This window comes from Sprattus sprattus (genome assembly GCF_963457725.1).
Source record: "Sprattus sprattus genome assembly, chromosome: 1".
Lineage (NCBI taxonomy): Eukaryota > Metazoa > Chordata > Actinopteri > Clupeiformes > Clupeidae > Sprattus > Sprattus sprattus.
The window spans coordinates 16,349,108-16,369,460 of NC_137920.1; the positions used below are offsets into that span (position 1 = coordinate 16,349,108).

The window sequence follows — 20,353 nt, forward strand, 5'->3', positions numbered from 1 at the left end:
TTCTCTATTTCTCTCTCTCTCTCCTTCTCCCTGTCTTTTCTCTTTCACTCTGTCTCTATTTCTCTCTTTCACAAACTGTATCTCTTTCTGTGTGTGTCTATTTGTCTTTCACTCTTTCTCTCTCATTCTGTCGGTCTGTCTCACTCTCTTCGTCTATCAATCATCCTCTTTCTCTCTTTGCGTATGTGTGGGTGCACATGTGTGTGTGTTAGGCATTTTTTGTGTAAAAAAATTAGCCAATCACTGTTTAGTGTCATATTGCGCTGACTGGACTATGAAAGAGATAGAAATGCCCAGTGAGCGTGTAGAGGAGGTCCAAGAATCATCAATTAAAAAAAACAGTAAACTGTCATGGGGCAATCAGATCAGAAATGCAAGTAATTGCTGGCTAGCATGAGCAGCTATTTTTTTTTTTTAAATCAACCAGGAAGTAGCTAGTTGGTCAGAAATCATTGAAGTATAAAGTAATGGATGTCAACTTGGATTTTTAAAGTTACTAAAGCTGTCTGACCAGTGTGTGAACAAAAAAACATGTATAGAGAGTGAGAGAGTGAGTGAGTGATTGAGTGAGTGAGTGAGAAAGAGAAAGAGAGAGTGGAGAGTAAGACCAATCATTTTTTTTAACAGAGAAGGAAAAGGTGAGGTTGAGATCCACGGGTAACTGTGACAGATCTCACCCCTGCTGCATCCAGCACCCTGGGCACCAGCAGATCTTCCAATGAGTTTACATGGGCATGTGGCCAGGACTCCACACCACTAGGGGGCAATCTCTGAGATGTAAGAGGGCTGACTCTGATGTGGGGAGAGCTTCATAGTGAGACACAGTGGCAAAGACACATTCACATTCACTTCTTAGCCACACAAACAAACACAAACACACACACACACACACACACACACACACACACACACACACACACACACACACACACACACACACACACACACACTTCTCTCACGTTTTCACCATTCTGGTTACAAGGCAGCCTCACGAAAATACCTCAGCCTAAGATTCATCACTGATTCAGCATTATATTTATTTGTTTTAGTATGTGCTGCATACTTTACTGAATTAATTCATCACTACCATTTTATTTACAAAACAAGTAGTTTAATTACTATGACTGACACTTTTGACTTTGTACATGTGTTTATTTACTCCCTCTTAATGATTGCCATGGTGCTGTCCCAAAAGGTGTCCGGGTGACGTAATATTGACTTTAATATTGACACATTAAATACCACAATAATGCGATTTACCTGAGACCAGCTTGCCATTATTTTCCCTGGAATAAACCAAGCAAAACAACCTTGTGCTTGATGTTTGACTGTGTTAGGAAAGCTGTTGACTCACTAGTTTGTAATAGTGTCAAAGAAAGCACATTTCAACAGGTTGCGCTAGGTTTAGCCGCTAGCATCTCGTTAGCGATGAGCAATTCCTCTGTTTTACTGCTTTAAGAAAGTCATTAATGTGCTGTGATTATTGGATGTATTGTATGTGACACCCACAATTACATTTTCACAAAGCAGGGAATGTGATGGAAGATATGTGAGCAGAAAAACACATTAACCAATGTATAATAACATGTGTGTATAATTAACAATCATGTAATAATCAGTAGTAGAAGTAGAACACTCACACTCAGCATAATCACTAGGATATTCATGGTAACAAGCTATTAAAACCAATGAGCTACACTGTAGATTTTTTTATAGATTTTTCCTCAATTAATACAATCAAACACCATTAACAAAGTGACAGCCCTAACAGTTTAGCAGAGAAAAACTGTTATTTTACAGATTCTTCCTAATGTATTACGAGCAAACACCTTTTATTAAGTTAGGGTACTAAAAGTAAAGCAGAGAAACACTGTTATTTTACAATGTTTTCCTCGATATTTAAGATTAAAAACCTTCAATAAAGTGGCAGCCCTAACAGTTCAGCAGAGAAATACTGTTATTTTACAGATTTTTGTATCTATTATTAATATCGAACACTTTCAATAAAGTGACAGTACTACAAGTTTAGCAAAAAATTCTGTTATTTTACAGATTCTTCCTAATTTATTACGAACAAACACCATTCATTAAGTCAGGCTTCTTTAATTAAGATTAAAAATCTTCAATAAAGTGGCAGCCCTAACAGTTCAGCAGAGAAAAACTTTTATTTTACAGATTTTTTTATCTTTTATTAATATCGAACACTTTCAATAAAGTGACAGTACTACAAGTTCAGCAAAAAATACTGCTATTTTACAGATTCTTCCTAATTTATTACGAGCAAACACCATTCATTAAGTCAGGCTTCTTTAATTAAGATTAAACACCTTCAATAAAGTGGCAGCCCTAACAGTTTTGCAGAGAAACACTGGTATTTTACAGAATTTCCCTCATTTATTACAATGAAACACCTTCAATTAAGTGACGGCAATTCACATTTAGCAGAGAAACTGTCATTTTACAGATTGTTCCTACATTTTTATGATCAAACACATTCAATAAAGTGCTGACACATGCTCAAGATTGTAAAATGAAGGTTTTATTTTGGAAGACAATTATTTCAAACATTGACTTGCAGGGTTTGTGTTTAGAGTTTATGTTTAACCAAAACAGATACATCTAGAAGTTTAAAATTAAGTAAAGTAAAAAAGCATAACACAAAAAAAAAAAAGCGGTCACACAACGAGCGGCTCAAGGCCGGATTATACTCAGTTTTAAACGCAACGCATAACCATGTAAGATACACAAGAGCCCCTTGCGCAGCTACATAACTCTTTTACGTGCTTAAGTGCGTCCCCCAAAATGTCTGACAATCCCACAAAGCCACTCCGGCCCCTCGCAGCTCACAAACACTGTGATTGGCCTGCTAACCGACGGACGGAGTGTCAGACGTAGAGTTTCAGGTGATGCAGAGTTTATTGATGATTGAGTACAGCTGGGGAACAGGACAAACATAAACAGAGTTTACAAATCCACGAAAGGGTTAACAGACAGAGTTCTAACACAAAGAACAAGATCTAGGAACATGAACTAAAGATCGCACAGAGTCTCACTCTGGCTACTGTGTGCAAGGGCAAAGAACAGAGGTACATGGCTACAAGCCGGACAAGACAGTCACATTACTCCCGGTGCCGTATGCACGGCACTCTGGATAATGCAGTCCTGAAAGTCTGAAAGACTGAAAGTCTGCAAAGGTTTCGTACTTGTAGCAATGAGACCAAACACGGAGTGAGGGGAGTGCAGGTTATATATAGGGAGTGAATCAGGTGTGTGTGATCATGTGATTGGGGACCTGAATGCAGTGCAGCTGGGACGGTGAATGATACTGATGACATGCAGCTGAGAGTATGAGTGAGAGTGAAACAGATGTATGTGCTTGTGTGATTGGGAACGTGAATGCAGTGAGTGAGCTGAAGGGGGCGTGGCCGGAGCAGAGCTCAGCAGGAACATGACAATAGCCTCTACCCACAAAAGTTAAAACATTTGACTTCAGACTCATATTAAACTACATGGAGTGAGTCAGTCCATTGCAAAGTAATTTCCCCCTTGTCTCGTCTTTATTGTTCTGCATTGCTCTGGGCCAGCCAGATCCAAGGTTAGGTCAGGTCAAAAGTATTGGGACACCTGATCATCACACATATATGAGTTTCACGCACATCTCATTCCAACACTACTCTATAACAGCTGCCTCTCTTGTAGGAAGTCTTTCCACAAGATTTTGGAGTGGGTCTGTTGGATTTAATGCCCATTCAGCATTAGGGAATTTGGACAATGCTCTTGTGTGACTAGACCAGGCTTGCCGTTAGAATGGGTCCCAAATATGTATAGCGGTGTTTAGTTCAGGGGTGGCTTGATTTTAACCGAATTAACAAAGTGAGTCTGTGACGGGGCACCTGTGTGACCCACCACTGCAGCCTGTAGGCTGCTGCTTTTGTGGACTGGGTGAAGGTGTTTTGGTGTGTGTGTGTGTTACATGTTTGATGTTCATGTCTTTGTTCAGTTAAAATCAGCACACATTCAATGTCTTGTCTCTGAAATGTTCTGTTTATTTAGTTTAACAATCATACATCATATTGTCATATTTCATACCGTTTGTCAACCGGTGTTTAGTGTCTAAGTTTGTGTTGTGAAGATGGCGCGATATATGGAGTTTATGTTTAATGAGATTTGGCTGCTTTATTATGTGTCGGCTATGCCGGCACCAAGCCTAATTGCTACCATGTGTAGTCTGTGTTTCCTAGTTGATTGGGAGTTTGATTAACGCCCGACTCACATTGCTGCCTTGGAAGGCGTTGATGCGTCAGGGTTAACGCATCCCATTTCACTTTGCATGGGGTGACATCATCCTTTGCCGAACTGAATTGTGGCTCCGTTTGGTTCGCGTGCGTTGCGTTTCATGCTTTGCTCGCGACAAAGAAGGTTGAAGAAGGTTCAACTTTTCAACAGGCAATGCATGCGTCAGCCAATCATATTGCCTTTCATGCATAACTGACAGCACAGGCACTAGCCAATCATATCCCGTATATGCTCACGTCTACAGAGCGGCAAACTCAAAAAAAAAAACATGGCTGCCAAACTCCGTAGATGGTCGTTTTTGTACCTACAAGTTGGTTGTTTGACTTTTTTTTGGTTAGATGTTTTAAAAGTTACCGAGAAATAGACACTGTACAATGTAAAAAACCCTTTATTGTAACTGAGAAATACGTATCATAGGATTTGCGAGGTGTCGGAGCACACTGTCTAATGATGGGTTAGGGTTAGCATGCTACTACTCACAGGGTAAAAGCCTACTAGTGACGTGATTGGTTTGTTGACCTGTCAATCTCACTATAACGTCTCCGTTATCAACAGAACCGCATGCGCCAGACTCCTCCTCCACCGTCCGTTGCATCAACGCCTTCCAACGCAACAATGTGAGTCGGGCGTTATGGCTGCTGTGAGCCAAAGGGTGTTGGTGCCTTGCTGATTGACACACCTAAAATCAATGATTGGTATGAGCCAATTCAAGGTGCTTGTCAAGGCTACTTAAACTTACCTTTTTTCTTTGTTCAGGAGAGTTGCCAGGACGTAAGTCCTTGGAGCTCTCATGATGGGCTAGTTACCTTGGTCCTTTTATTTGTGTGCTTGCCCAAAGGGAAGCACAGTATTGTTATCGTCAAGTTTTCTTTATTTATTTATTCCGTACGTTTTTCTTGCAGCTAACTACTCCTCGCCCGATTGAGATAGAGACGCCATTCAAACACCAAAACGTCCGGCCCGATCCGGTGCAAGCTGCTATGACTTTTCGTGGCGGTACTCCTTGCCACTCCTTTTTTATTCCTCTTTTTCATCACCTTTTTCTGTCATTCACTAACATGGTGGAAGGTTGAGTCATTGTAACGTCACCCACTCTAGTTGAGATTGGAGAAGGCGAAGCTCTGTATTCTCCTGTAACGGCCGTTGACGGCCAGCGACGACCAGCATACAATCATGGATGTAAACACTGGAAATGCTGTTGCTGAACTTCATCTACACACCTGAATTAATTCTTTAAGCCTTATTGAACATATTTTTATCTTAAAAGCTATATATTTGCATTTAACTATTTTGAGAAATGATCACGTTATTACGTGATGTGCCTTCGCTGCAGAACAGGATGGTATAAGAGAAAGAGAGCGGAGATTCTCCTAACTAGCTGGCTAATGTAGCCATCCCATTTAAGCTATTCATATTACCGCTAAGCTATTTGTGACATTGGTAATTATACAGTATAATTTGTTACATTTCACTCTCAATATTTCCCGCTACAAACTGCTTAGTATTCCACTTTGTAGCCTTCTCTAATCACTCGATTACCTCAGCCAGCCAGATCGGCAAAATGACAGCACCGAAACGTCCACGTATGTTTACCCTGAAGGGAGCAGTAGTGCTTTGCCAAATTGAGCCAGAGATTTTCGAGTCGAATGACAACGAAACTAATGTAATTTGTAAAATGAATGTTGATGGATAACAACCTAAATCTGAGCCATAGTTGCCAACTCTGGCATCTACAACATTTCTGATTAGCTACGCTAATTTGACTCACAGAGCCTAGTTTGTGTTGATGCGCCGGTCAGTGTCTTTCAATAGAGAGTTAGCCTACACATAGCCTCTTACTCTATAAAACATTAAAGCAAATAATGGCGATTATTATTTACCTTATCTGCTGGTAACCATAGAAGATCGTGAAGTAGGCCTACTAGTGATTTGAGTCATATGTATTGTAGATGAGGTAATCCACTTGGTGCTAGCAAGCACATCAAAACTCCAGTCAAAACGATGGTCTGTCGACAACGCAGATTTCGCTAGGATGTTTATCCTACTTGTAACTTGTTGGTTGCTAGAAAGCTCTCTGAACATATGACCGGTCTTACTATACTGTTAGTACAAAGAGTATTCCTATTTTATGGACTGCATGGCTTATGAACAAAGCTCATGTAAAGTGACATTTCTAGTAACGTAATCTTGGAATGTAGCCTGGCTCGCGTCGCTGTCATTCTTCCACACTGTCAGTGGGCGAGCGTTGGCTCACTGTAGATTCACTTTGTTTGCATTATTTCAGTGTAGTATTTATTTATATATTTAACTTTGCAATTAGGCTATATAGGCTGTCAAAAAGGTGTTGTATCGCTATGGCAGGGTTACATGAAGTAAAGATTAGTGATGCACCGATACCACTTTTTTACAAACCGATACGAGTACGAGTATTTTTATTTGTGTACTCGCCGATACCGAGTACCGATACTTCCAAGATTTGGTTTCCCTGAAAGATTTTATTTTATCCTCTGCAGGTTATGTCAAGCCTATAGTACAACATTAACAGAAGGCTATCCCAAGCCAAAAATAAACAGAGCTTTCTGGTTTAAACAAAAAAAAAAGAGTCAATATCATCACATTAGACAAAATGTGCAAAATGCAAAAATGTAATTTGCTGCATAGTTAACAACACAGTCTGCTTAACAAAAAGTGAACAGAACTATCCTGAATAAGAACATGAGCACAGTTCAGTTACAAAAGGATCAACAACTCTCTTCCTCCCCTTCTCTCTCTCTCTCTCTGTGTGCGTGCGCATTTTTTTTCTTTTGAAAGACGTCAGTAAAGATTGGTTGCTTTGGTCTCTTGCGCCACTGGCATGAGTGAACTTTGTGTGCTCAGCACTATGGCGCGTCTTCAGATGTTTAATCAAATTGCTTGTATCAAACGAAGTACTTTCCTTTCCGCCCCTCGACACTGTAACAGTGCAGATCTTACACTGTGCCTTACTCCTGTCTGTCATAATTTATGTTAAAATGAGTCCAAATCGCCGTTAAGGCAGCACAACGGTATAGCGATTTCTTACTAGAGTTTAATGTTGACAATGAACTGGGCTACGTTCTTGCAGCCAAATTGACACTTGCCTGATGTGTGACTTTGTAAGGGAAGTTGTTTGCAACCTAGCCAACATAGCTATCACAATAACATTGCAAATAAGCACTTAAGCACTTAATATTAGCATCAGGCGGGAAACGGAAAAAAAAACGTAATACTAGCATCAATGTCCAAGAGTGTTAAAACAACCTTGCTAACATCGCTAACGGGATGTCTTGCTAGTGGCTACTTGCTAGCGGGTGTTTTTGACAAACTAGCAAGTCAAAACGATTCCTGAAACACAAGACAAGGCAGACATCCTCTTTTACCATCACATGCCCTCCTTTCGAGACCTAAATGGGTCCGGGTAAAAGAGGAGAAAAACAAATACATTCCCGTCCCCGTCAATCAACCGTAGCAAATGGCAATAATATGTTTTAGGCGCAGCGTCGCTAAAGACAGACAGTAGGCTAGCCCCTACACTTTGCCTATGTAACAGCAGTTCTAAGTTAAACTGCAAAACATAAAATAGCCGAAGATAGCACTTACCTTTACTGGAGGTCGTACGTGTTAAGTTTAAAATCTCTAGCGAAACCGTTAGCTTACGCAAGTCACCTCCACACATCGTATCCAATCTGTCATTGAATTGATTTAAACTGCAAGTTTAACCTCAATTTATCTGTCTGCAATACTGCTCTCGGCCTCTATGCAACTCGCCGCTCTCACACCTGGCAGGCATAGACAGTAGAGGAGAAGAAAACACACGCGTTAAGACGCAACACTGGGTATCGGTTTTTGGTATCGGTAATTTAAAACGAGTACGAGTACGAGTATTTTAACGAAGTATCGACCCGATACCCGATACTGGTATCGGTATCGGTGCATCCCTAGTAAATATGAATGTAATAGGCTACTTTGTGCTACTGAATAATGCAGCTGAGATAATAAAGTCTTTGGAAGATGTTTTGTGTCATGTCTATAGGTTTATGTCTGTAAATGTGAAATGGTTAGTAAAAGTATTGTAGTGTGCTCAGTTTTCGAAAACTAGACTGAAACTAAGAAGGATAACTATGACTAAATGTGACTAAAACTAATATGCATTTTTGTCTTAAGACTGAATCTAAAATAGCTGCCAAAATGAACACTGATAGGGGACCCCTTAATCTGCAATGCATGGTTGCTAGCTCTAATCAGATGTACTAACTAGGCTTATAAGAGAAGACTAACTTTTTATGCCAACGAACACACTAGACCCTTTCACAATAAACAAGCAAACATGAGAGAAAAACAGAGCAAGCACACTCTCGCAGTTCGTTCACGAAACGCATTCTAGTTTGCTTTTGTTTTGTTTCGTAGTGAGAGTGATCGTGTTTAATAAGGCGCAAGCCGTACGAACTCTCACTGACCAGTTAATGGTCCTTTTTATACATGTGCTCTTATGTGAATTGCTTATTTGTTGGTGGCTTTAATGCCATGCATTTGTCCTTAGTGAAAACTGTATTTTTTATATTGATTTAGTATTGTCAGTGTTTTTACTGCCTTTGTGCCTTATTTGGATTAATAAAAATACCCATCTTTCTAACATCTTCAACCTCCTGAGTCCTCTTATGAGTAACATCTTGCTCTAAGCGCGAAGGCTATCCCGACCTTTTACAGAGTCTTATCTTATCAGGATAACCCAATCAGCCAGCAAGAAACGGGAACCTGTAACTAATATCATAGGTTGACTGACCTGTCAGTCTGACACAACGCGCGCACCCAAGACAATTTTGTTGCCATCATATGTCCATGGTTGCTATGGTAAACTCTGCTAAGTACGTGGAAAACATAAACTAATACTTTCCTTGACTGGTCCACACATGTGTCAATCATGACTGTAGACCAATGAGATGCAAAGATATCCGAGTGCACAACAGAGAAGGTGGGATGTAATCAGTAATTCTCGTGCATTTGTTTTGCCGTTTAGCCACGCAAGTTCTAAACAGTTCTATAACGAAATGCAGTTGTACAACGAAACACATTTATTCTACATCATCATGGCTTCTAAAAATAAAACAGAGAATCAGCCCCAAAAAAGATTGTTTTTATGGGGTAACAGCAGCATTGAAAGAGCTTCAACCGTTGGATGACGAGAAGATTGAAATAGAGTCTGGTAGAATCAGAAAGCAGCAAAAGTCACAGAAGAGTATATGGAGAGGTCACCGATTATTTATCTTCTAACTTTTGATTGGGATGAGATATCAGTTCCATTTGTTCAGGTGATGGCATACCCTTGGTGGCACACAATTTTATGACATAACTGGCCATTTCAATTCATTTTCCCACTTAAATCCACAGTAATCTAGATGCAAAAGGAAAAAGAATTAGGGGGCGCCTATATTTTGGGAAGGTTATCAACATCTTTCTAAAATTTGAGATAACATATATGGTACTCTAAAGGTATTTTATCATAGCTTGAGGGGTACTCTGTAAAATCAAATTGAAATTTGCCATCATACTATACTTAAAGGCACCCAGTGCAACTTTCGAGGCTTAAAAATAAACATTCAATCTCTAGTCTTTTTTACACATAGTAAGTTTCAATAACACCATACCATTACATACCGACATTCAAGCAGCAAAGATGAGACGTCGTTGTGTGGTGAGAACTGATAGAAAATCGATAACAACAACAATCGCCGCCATTTTATTTATTTTTTGTAACCTACAATAAATAAAGCAGGCTTCCAGTCAATGGAAAAATGGCTTCTCCCCCCCGGCGATTGTTGTTGTTTACGATTTTCTATCAGTTCTCACCACACAACGACGTCTCATCTTTGCTCCTTGAATGTCAATTTGTAATGGTAAGGAGTTATGGAAACTTACTACGTTTAAAAAAGACTAGAAATTGAATGTTTATTTTTCATTGAATGTTTACATAAAGTTGCACTGGGTGCCTTTAAGACTCAAAAGTAGGCCTTTACATTTGGGCATGGAATTTTAGGTAGAATTTGCCAAAAAACATCAAGGTTCTAATAGGGATGCACCGATCCACTTTTTTCACCTCCGATACCTTTACCGATATCTGAGGTTTAGTATCGGCCGATACCGATCCGATACCGATATAAAAAAACAGCGCGAAACTGGTAACTGTGTGTATGTGTGTGACCACACGTGCGAGAGGGAGAAATGAGGAGTGCATGACATGAGATCTTGTTGCATTGTTTGCTCATTTGCTACTTGACATCATGTCTAGTCATCACTATAAATTCATAACATAGGCTAAAAATAATCACAAATAATGTACGTTCTAACGCTAGTGTTCATATAAGTTAGCAATCATATATCCGCTAGCGCCAACTTTTACGTTACATTGTAGAGGCTCAGCATGGTGACCTGTTAATGTATTTGCTGGTTCTAGTCTGTTAAAAGACCCACGATTACCAAAGCAGTATTCTTTATCTCCCTTTAATGTGCATTCATCAATTTCCATTACATGACGATGCATGTGATCCTACATATGTGAGTGTCTGCAATGAGAATGGGGACTAATTAGCACTGCACTGAATTACTTTAACATGAGTTATTGCTACACGATAACAATTACACAACTAATATTACTCGATACATATAATTGTGGACATTACACAAGGCAACATGAATCTCATTCATAGCTCATCCAGTCGAAATCTTAACAGGATGAACCCATCTTTATTAGAGCGAATCAACATCAGGACATAACTAAATCTCCGCTTAGCATGCTAATCGCTACTAATAGCAACGTGCACTCATAATACACTACCTATATACATAAACATTTTTTTTTTTTGTAATTGTCACCGATACCCGATCTAGAAATGTCTTCAATATCGGTACCGATACCGATACAAATATCAGATCGGTGCATCCCTAGGTTCTAACAGGTTAATGAAAATGGGTTTGCTGAATTTTTGAGGAATTCACTGTAAATTTACATAGAAACATGATAAATTGTTCGTATGTACATAAACCTTAATATAATGAGCTACATATTTAATTTCAGATAATCAGTGTAATTTTATTTACATTTGCATGTATTTTAGAAAAATGGAAAAATTATGTATAAATAATACAGTTATTTTCTGTAAAAAAAAAAATAGAAATCCATGTAATTTGTCATTATTGGCTTTATCCTTCAAATAGCAGTCGTGTTTTTAATTTATAGTTAACCTCCATTATTATACGTAGTTTTGTATACAATTTCACAAAACAGAAAACCACTGTAAAAATGTAGAGTTATTAACTGTAAAATTAGATTGTTTTTTTTTACAGTGTACCATAACATAGGTTTGAATGCTCATTCTCTGTGTGTATATAAGGCTAGGCACGGAGTCAGTGAGAAATAACTACACTGAGGGCCTGGAAGCCAGACAAGCCCCATATACTATACTTGGCAGGGTTCCAGCCAAGAGGCCCCCTAGAAAACTTGCCATGGTTCCAACCCAGAGGTTACTAAGGTTACGTTTAAGTGCAGGTGGCGAAGATCCGGCCATGGGGGCAGGGGAAGCGATGGAAGCTAACCAAAAGCTATTAAAGCTAGGTGACTCCAGATGAAAGGAATACAAGAGGACTCCACTGATGTGAACAGCTGTCCGGAACTCAAAACTCCATATATGGCCTATTGGGAGGGCCATGGGTGATCTATGGTGACAGGGAAGGCACCACAACAGTATACAAAGATGTTCAAACCTTGTGGTATCAGTGTAGTCTTGCAACTTGCCTAGGTTTATGATGTTGGTGTTGCACTGGCAAAATAAACCTTTTTTGCTCTACCCTCTATGGTTTTCTGAAGTTAGTGAAGACTTTTTCGAAGAGCAATGAGTTTTAATCGGGTCAGAAAACAGTTTTTTCCTTATCTTAAACCTACATATCTGACACGACACAAGGACTTAACATAACAAATGCATGACTGGGTAGGTTTTTATGTACATTGGTAACATTACAACAAAAACTCCTTTTTCTATTTACAATACTTATGAATGGCTTACAGAGGATATTGTATTTAGAGGATAATATTTTCTTTATTTCCTTTTTCATGTAAGGAAGTATGAAACACAATTTTGTAGATGCAGTCATCCCCAAAACCTTTCATATGGGAACTTAATTAAAAACTCCATCAGCTACAAAAGAAATTGCAAAAACATGTTTGCTTTGTTTTGTCTTTCAGTGCCTTGAAATAATCATATCTAGATATTACATGTTTTTTCTCGCATTATCAATTTTCCGATTTTCTGATATCTTTTTTGCACCGAGTGCGACAGCACCTCCCACTCCTGCTGCAACCCCTGCTCCAATCAACACTGCTGGGGCAACAATGAGTTTTGTGACTCCCAGCACAACTCTTCCAGAGGCTGCTGCTGCTACTCCTACACCTGAAGCCACACCCAGAGCTACATCTTTAGCCTTTTCTATTTGTATCCTATCTTCAATCTGTTTCTGGGCTGTCTTGTATGCCTCATTGGTATAGTATTCTCTTTTCTTCACTCTGTTGCTCTCCACCATGCGTTCAATTGTTTGAATTTTTAATCATTTTAATCATTTAATCCCTCCTTCACGTATAGTAGAAAAAAAAATATTATTCATGACGTTCTCCAATCTAAAACGTCCTCAAACCACCGTCGCAAGCGAGAGGTCGGAGAGGTGGAACAATGGATTGGGGTTCTCCTAGCTCCCCTAGGTATAAGACATTTACAAAAGGGCGCGACAGCCCTTAGGCAAGCTTTTGAACAAACATCTAATCAAACTCTCAAAATGACTCATGCTATACAAACGGAATTGACAGCCACCCGCGAATTGGCACTGTAAAATCGAATGGCTTTAGATCTCTTATTTGCTTCACAGGGTGGTACTTGCAAACTAATCGGCAAAGAATGCTGCATTTATATATCTGATGCGACCAGTTCCGTCGATGATTTGGACCAAATTGTGATCAAATTGCTCTACCCTCTATGGTTTTCTGAAGTTAGTGAAGACTTTTTCGAAGAGCAATGAGTTTTAATCGGGTCAGAAAACAGAGTTTTTTCCTTATCTCAAACCTGCATATCTGACACGACACAAGGACTTAACATAACAAAAGTTTGCTTTTCCATTTATTAAGACACTCTGGTGTATTTTCGTCGTCCGTACTGCTTGATGAAGGCAAGGTGGCCGCCATATTGCCACTCTGTTGACAAAAAGCTGCTACCTTATTGGTATAGCATGATCACGTGTTGAATCGTGCCACCACTCGTGACCGAAATCGTATTATTTGGTAGCCTAGCACGACTTGTTCTTTTTTATGAACTAAAGATTGTGAAGCTGCCAGACTGTGAAGCGGGAATCATTTTCTAAAAGACTTTTCGTGGTTCACCTTGCGGCCTAATAGGCTAACGTGCTAATGTTGGAAAGTTGCCTGACTGACGCCTCGCAAATCACATCAACCATTATTGCTGGTTACAATAACAGTGTTATCGGATAGTGCAGTGTCTTTTTCTCTGTAATCTTTGAAAAATCTAAGCGAGAAAATGCCAAGATGGACATTTACATACAAAACACGACCGTCAGTGGCATGGTCTGCCATCTTTGTTTTACAATTTGCAGTTGCCGGAGGGACTCGGCACACAGATTAATGATTAATAACGACAGTTCGAACAGTAGTAAGACAGCATTTTAAGAGTTTTCGAACAGGGCCCTAGTTACATCCCTGCCTTTAGTTCAGGTTAGAGTATTTTAGGTTGACTTTATTTGTTTGTGAAATATATTTATAGTTCCCTGTTTTTTTTATCATGGAGCTGTGGTTAATCTGGATCGCTTAATGACGAAATGCTAATCTTAATCAAGGATGAAGGCTATTTGCTCATACGTGATGCATCATATTCTGAGGCCAAGTGGGGCCCCAGGTTGTGCAGTGGGAGCCCTTTATATTTGTTCTCCCCTGCCCTTCAAACAGCCTGAGAATATTTTGAAATACTGTAGACTATGCCATTAGCTTCTGGATTCAATTGGGATGTATGAAATGTAGAGGGAAACATGTTTTTTATTTTGAAATGTGTCAAACATTTAAACATTCCTAAATTAGAAAGTGCATAGCCTCTTCTTTACATTACATTACTATAAGCAGTGAATAACACAATGAATACGTAAAGTAACTCGTATTAAACATATATATTAATGCACTCATATATTTTATAACGTCCAACATTACTTTAAGCAGATACAAACAACATAGAGTCATTCAATTAATGAAATTCAATTACATCATATGCATGTGCAAACATATTAAAATAGTCTTAAGGTAAAAGATTAAAAAGGTTCAGTGCATTAAAAGAAAGGCTAGAGTTTATTAAAGGACAGAACATTAAAATATAATTAAACGAAATTAAGATAAAAACATTACATAAACTCAGATGCCCCCTCATCTGGATCTGCCCTTGTTAATTAGCAACCTCCTCTACTGCTGCTGCTACTGCTGCTGCTCCTACTGCTCCTGCTGCTGCTTCTCCTGCTGCTCCTACTGCTCCTGCTGCTGTTATTCCTGCTGCTCCTACTGCTCCTGCTGCTGTTATTCCTGCTGCTCCTACTGCTGCTGCTGCTGCTTCTCCTGCTGCTCCTACTGCTCCTGCTGCTGCTTCTCCTGCTGCTCCTACTGCTCCTGCTGCTGTTATTCCTGCTGCTCCTACTGCTCCTGCTGCTGTTATTCCTGCTGCTCCTACTGCTGCTGCTGCTGCTTCTCCTGCTGCTCCTACTGCTGCTGCTCCTACTGCTCCTGCTGCTGCTTCTCCTGCTGCTCCTACTGCTCCTGCTGCTGTTATTCCTGCTGCTCCTACTGCTCCTGCTGCTGTTATTCCTGCTGCTCCTACTGCTGCTGCTGCTGCTTCTCCTGCTGCTCCTACTGCTGCTGCTCCTGCTCCTGCTGCTCCTACTGCTGCTGCTGCTGCTTCTCCTGCTGCTCCTACTGCTGCTGCTCCTGCTGCTGCTTCTCCTGCTGCTCCTACTGCTGCTTCTCCTGCTGCTCCTACTGCTGCTTCTCCTGCTGCTGTTACTGCTGCTGCTGCTCCTGCTGCTGCTCCTACTGCTGCTCCTACTGCTGCTGCTGCTACTGTTTCTGCTGCTACTGCTTTTTCTAATGCTGCTTTTGCTGCTTCTGCTTCTTCCTCTGCTGCTGCTGCTGCTGCTTTTGCTCCTGCTACTTCTTCTTCTGCTGCTACCGCTGCACGTTTTGCTGCTGCTACCTCTTTTACTGCTGCTGCTACTCCTGCATTTGCTGCTGCTACTTTTTTTCCTGCTTCCTCTGCGTTAGCTGCTGCTGCTGCTGCTTCCCTTTCTGCTTCTTCTGCTTTTGCTTTTGCTGCTGCTGCTTCTTTTCCTGATTTTTTTGCTTTTTCTTTTGCTGCTGCTGCTTCCTTTCCTGCTTTTGTTGCGCTTTCTTTTGCTGCTGCTGCTTCTTTTTCTGCTTTTGCTGCGTCTTGTTTTGCTGCTGCTGCTTCTTTTTCTGCTTCTACTGCTTCTGTTGCTGCTTCTTTTGCTTTTGTCATTTCAAGCTTTGATTTTATTCTTCCTACTGCTGATACTAATAGTGCTGTTCCTGCTAGTGCTCCTCCTGCTGCTATTCCTCCTGTTACTACTATTGCTACTACTGATGATGGTAGTCCTACTCCTACTCCAGTCCAACATAGAATGGCAGCTTTTTTTTCTTTTGCTTTTAAGTCCTTCTCCTTAGCTTCTGCGATTTTCTTCTTTTCTTCCGCTGTTTTTTCATTTGCCTTTAATTTCTGCTTCTTTTCTTCTGCGGTGTTCTCATTTTCTTTGAATATCTGCATCTTTTCTTTTGCTGTTTTCTCATTTGCTTCAAAGTTCTTCGTGTTTTCTTCTGCGGTGTTCTCGTTTGCTTTGAATTTCTGCTTCTTTTCTTCTGCGGTGATCTCATTTGCTTCAAAGTTCTTCCTGTTTTCTTCTGCTGTGTTCTCGTTTGCTTTGTGTGTGTTCCATTTTTCTTCCGCAGTCTTAATGTCTGCTTTTAATCTCTTCCACTTTTCTTCTGCAGCCTTCACTTCTGCCTCTTTTGTATTTCTCCTCTCATTTGCTAACTCCATCTCTATTTGTTTTTTCTTCCTCTCTTCCTCTGCCTTCTGTCTCTCTTCCTCTGCCTTCCGTTTCTCCTCCTTTTCTCGTATTTTTCTCTGCGCCTCCTTGTACATCTCACTGGTGTAGTTTGTTCCCCCATTCTCCTTCACCATGGCATCAATTTTCTCCTTTAGCTCTCTGACCTGCTGAGTTCTGTCTTCACTCTCATTGTTGAAGACGTGATATCTACCCCCATAATGTTCAGTAAGAATGTCAGAGAGAACAGGACTTTTGCCCAGAAAATCCTCCACTGGTATCCCCTTCAGCACATCCCCATGAGTGAAGAGCACTATAGTGTACTTCAGCGCCCCCTCACCAAAGTTCTCCTGGATCCACTTCACAGCATTTCTCTCCTCCTTTGTGAACCTCACACCTAATCTGATCACCAGCAGGAAGGCATGAGGCCCAGGGAGAGACATTTTAACACAGTTCTCCAGGTCACCCTTCAGGACTTCCATGGGCTTTACGGTATCAAAAAATCCTGGTGTATCAATCACTGTTATGTCTCTACCATTCACTAGAGCATGTTCATTACTGCAGATTTTAGTCACAGATTCAAATGAGGCTTCCTCTTTAAAAGCATCTTTACTCCCCAGGATGGTGTTTGCTGAGGCACTCTTTCCAGAACCAGTTTTACCCAGCATGACGACCCTTAGAGGAGAAACTGTGGAGGAAACAGTGAAAACTCTTGAATGGTGTGAAATGTGCAGTAATTGTAGAAAAAGACAGGATCAATATCTACATGACCTTCTCATAAAGACCCTGTCACACCAAAACGTTCTGCTCAAAGTTCTCTGAACGTTCTAATAGTTCAATTTCAAGCGTTCTAGGGTGATTTGGACTAATCTGGCGTGTGAGTAACGCATGACTAGCGTGGGACTGATGCATGAGGAGCGTATAACAGCGACCAAGTGACGTGTCTCTGCCGCGCGACAAACGTGTGCTGACTGGCGCGCGATAAACGATAAGTGCACGTTAGAAGAGCCGGTAGAGAGAGTGAATAACGACAGAATAGTGGTTTGCTGGCGTGTGGATTTTATGGTCGAACGGGTATGAAATGCTGGAAAATCATAGTGGATTCAGTTGATCTGAACAGTAAACATCATGCCGCCAAAGCGACAAAAGGGTGAGAGGGGTCTTCTGCTACTTGCACTGCTGCAAGTAAGAAGATGATAAATGCTGCTGAAAGTAAGTAATGCAAAGCCTCTTTCAATATGACTTCGGACGAAGATTTACTGTTATTATTACTGTGACTTACGAAATAATGGGCGTTATCCCTGTAAGCAAAATGACGTCCCCTCGATGTCCTGTAATGGTCTCTCTGAATGTTCTAAAACAAAAAATGTGTATGGTTCCCTTGACAACTCTAGGACGTTTTGCATGACGTTCCAAGACCGTCCCGAGGACGTTGCGCTGACAATTGGGAAACGTTTTCTATAGGTCCTGGGGAAGTTCTGCAGGACGTTGCAAGAACGTCCCTAGGACATTGCGGTGACATCTGGAGAACGTTTTTCTATAGGTCCTGGGGACGTTCTGCAGGAAGTTGCAAGAACATCCTGAGGGCATTGTGGTGACTTCTGGGAAACGTGTTTTAGACGTCCTGGGGACGTTATTCAAGGACGCACCGCGGAGGTAGCAGGCACGGTGGGGGTACCGATCGGTTTTGCTGAGCTAAATGAAACAAATAAAATAATAATAGATTGCGGGGCCGTCATTTTGCTTACAGGGCACACACACAGAAGTTCAAGTTTATTTATAGCACATTTCATATCATATACATAGACACACACGCTCTTACAAACTTGATTGCGAGGCCTGGGAATTGAACCTGTAACCTTCCTATTACTAAACCACTTCTATACCTACTATACTACCACTGTCTGACTGTTATTTTGTCACTTTAACACGTTTATCAAAGTGTGAGACAGCCAACAACCTGTGGTCCTCTGCGGGACGTTCGCGTCCTTCCAAAACGTCCCCTTGACGTCCTCTGATGGTCCTCTCTGAACGAGAGGTTCCGCTAGAGATTTTTTTTTTTCATTTGCCCGACATTTTAATGATAAGCCAGCCAAATATCTATTTCTGCTTCTAAATTAACCTATTGAAGAAAACTGACGGCCTGCGTAGCTTAAATAATAACATAATCAGGTAGTTTAGAATGCAACATGTTTATTTTCCTGAGTTTACAATGGGAAACAAAAACATTAATGTCTGATGCGTCAATAAGTGGCCTTTAAGCACAACCTGCTGTGGCATTAAAATGAGCGCCAGGTCATTGCTCTGTTCAATGAGAGCAGAGATTCTAAAATGATTCGACCCTCTTGTGAATCCTTTGCGTCGCCTTTTCGCAGTGCTAACAGAACATTTTTCACAGTTCCAATTTTCAATATGCTGCGAGTGCGAGGTATAATTTTTCCAAATCTCTGTCTGCCTACCGCTCACGCACGGGCATAGACAGCAGTGGTGTAGTCCAGGGTATACGCAGGTATACGGAGTATATCCACTTATTTTTCAGTCAGCATTGCGTATACCCACTTCTCAAAACAGGGCGTTTATCCTGTGCTGTAAAAAAATTAAGAGTATACCCACTTCTCCGGGGACCACTACACCACTGATAGACAGTAGGCTATAATGAAATGAAACGCAACACTGCAGGTATTACAGGTTCATCCTCGTCAGACGGTTTTCCCTCATCAGTTGTGTTTGGCCTCTGAAAAAAAGTTTCTAAGGCTAGTCTGCTAGGCCATGTTGGATCCTTCTCAATCAGTTCGCTCCTTGTTTGTAACCTAGGGTTTGCGCTTTATTTAAAATGCAGCAACGGTTACAGCGACCATGGACGATTATCAACGTTTCCTCTAACGTCATAGAACGTTGACCAGAACGTTATGGTGTGACGGGGCCTCATCATCCAACCACCAACGTCTTACATTCAAAAGACTAGGGCTGGGGGTAAACGATTATTTTCAAAACGATTAATCTGGCGATTATTTTATCGAATAGTCGACTAATCTAACGACTAATTGGACGATTAGTCTAACGATTATTTTTCTGTTGCTCGATTAAAACCATAATGTATCTCAAATAAATACCCCAAAAAATCTTAATAATATACTTTAATGAGCACCGTTTTGCACAGCAAAAGTCCAACAATGCATTTCATGTTTATCTAGAGTTCACAGTAAAAATGTTTGGTACTCAAATGAGCCCTATCACATTTGGATGTGATGCTCATTAATTTAAATGTTTTCAGTGCTTATAAAAACATTCATTCATTGATGAGCACTGCGCACCACCTTATGTGCAGCCCTGTCCTGGACATTGCTTGGCTGCATTAGTTGACACTGGCGACCTAACGTGGTAGTGAATCATGATACATACTATAAGCTGGCCAACGTTAGTCTAATGTTATGTGTTTGACTCGTAAATGACCACAGCATGAGTTAGCTCTCTGTGCCGTTTGTTGGTGCTTGGTTGGCGTGTTCTGCAGCCGTAAGTTAACGTTTACTAAACTGACACAGCTGTCTAGCCGCTGCCGCTATAGTAGCTAGCTAACATAACTACTAGCAACCAAGCACGAACAAACTGCACGGAGAGCTAAGAAGATAGTTAGCTAGCACCACCGAAGTGCGCAGAGCTCAAGCTACACAACACACTGAACAAACGTTAAATACGAGACGTTTGAGAATGGAGATAGAAACGCACCCCATAGTCTCTCGTGAAGGGGACAATAAGTAACGTTGGTTACATTAATTTAACGTTTGTTCAGTGTGTTGTGTAGCTTGAGCTCTGCGCACTTCGGTGGTGCTAGCAAACTATAGCTCTCCGTGCAGTTTGTTCGTGCTTGGGTGCTAGTAGTTAACGTTAGCTA

At 40.8% G+C, this 20,353-nt stretch overlaps 1 protein-coding gene across 1 annotated transcript in view; it reads right to left on the minus strand.

The window, feature by feature from the left end:
- Positions 1–756: 756 nt before the first annotated feature.
- LOC308367893 (GTPase IMAP family member 7-like) overlaps positions 757–20,353 on the minus strand; it is a gene marked incomplete at both ends in the record, with an annotated part of 54,824 nt that continues 35,227 nt past the window's right edge. Inside the window, 2 exons of the mRNA XM_080841894.1 lie at positions 757–807; positions 16,125–16,858. Of these exons, the coding sequence (XP_080698020.1) occupies positions 757–807; positions 16,125–16,858 (785 nt within the window). The remainder of the gene's footprint in view (positions 808–16,124; positions 16,859–20,353) is intronic.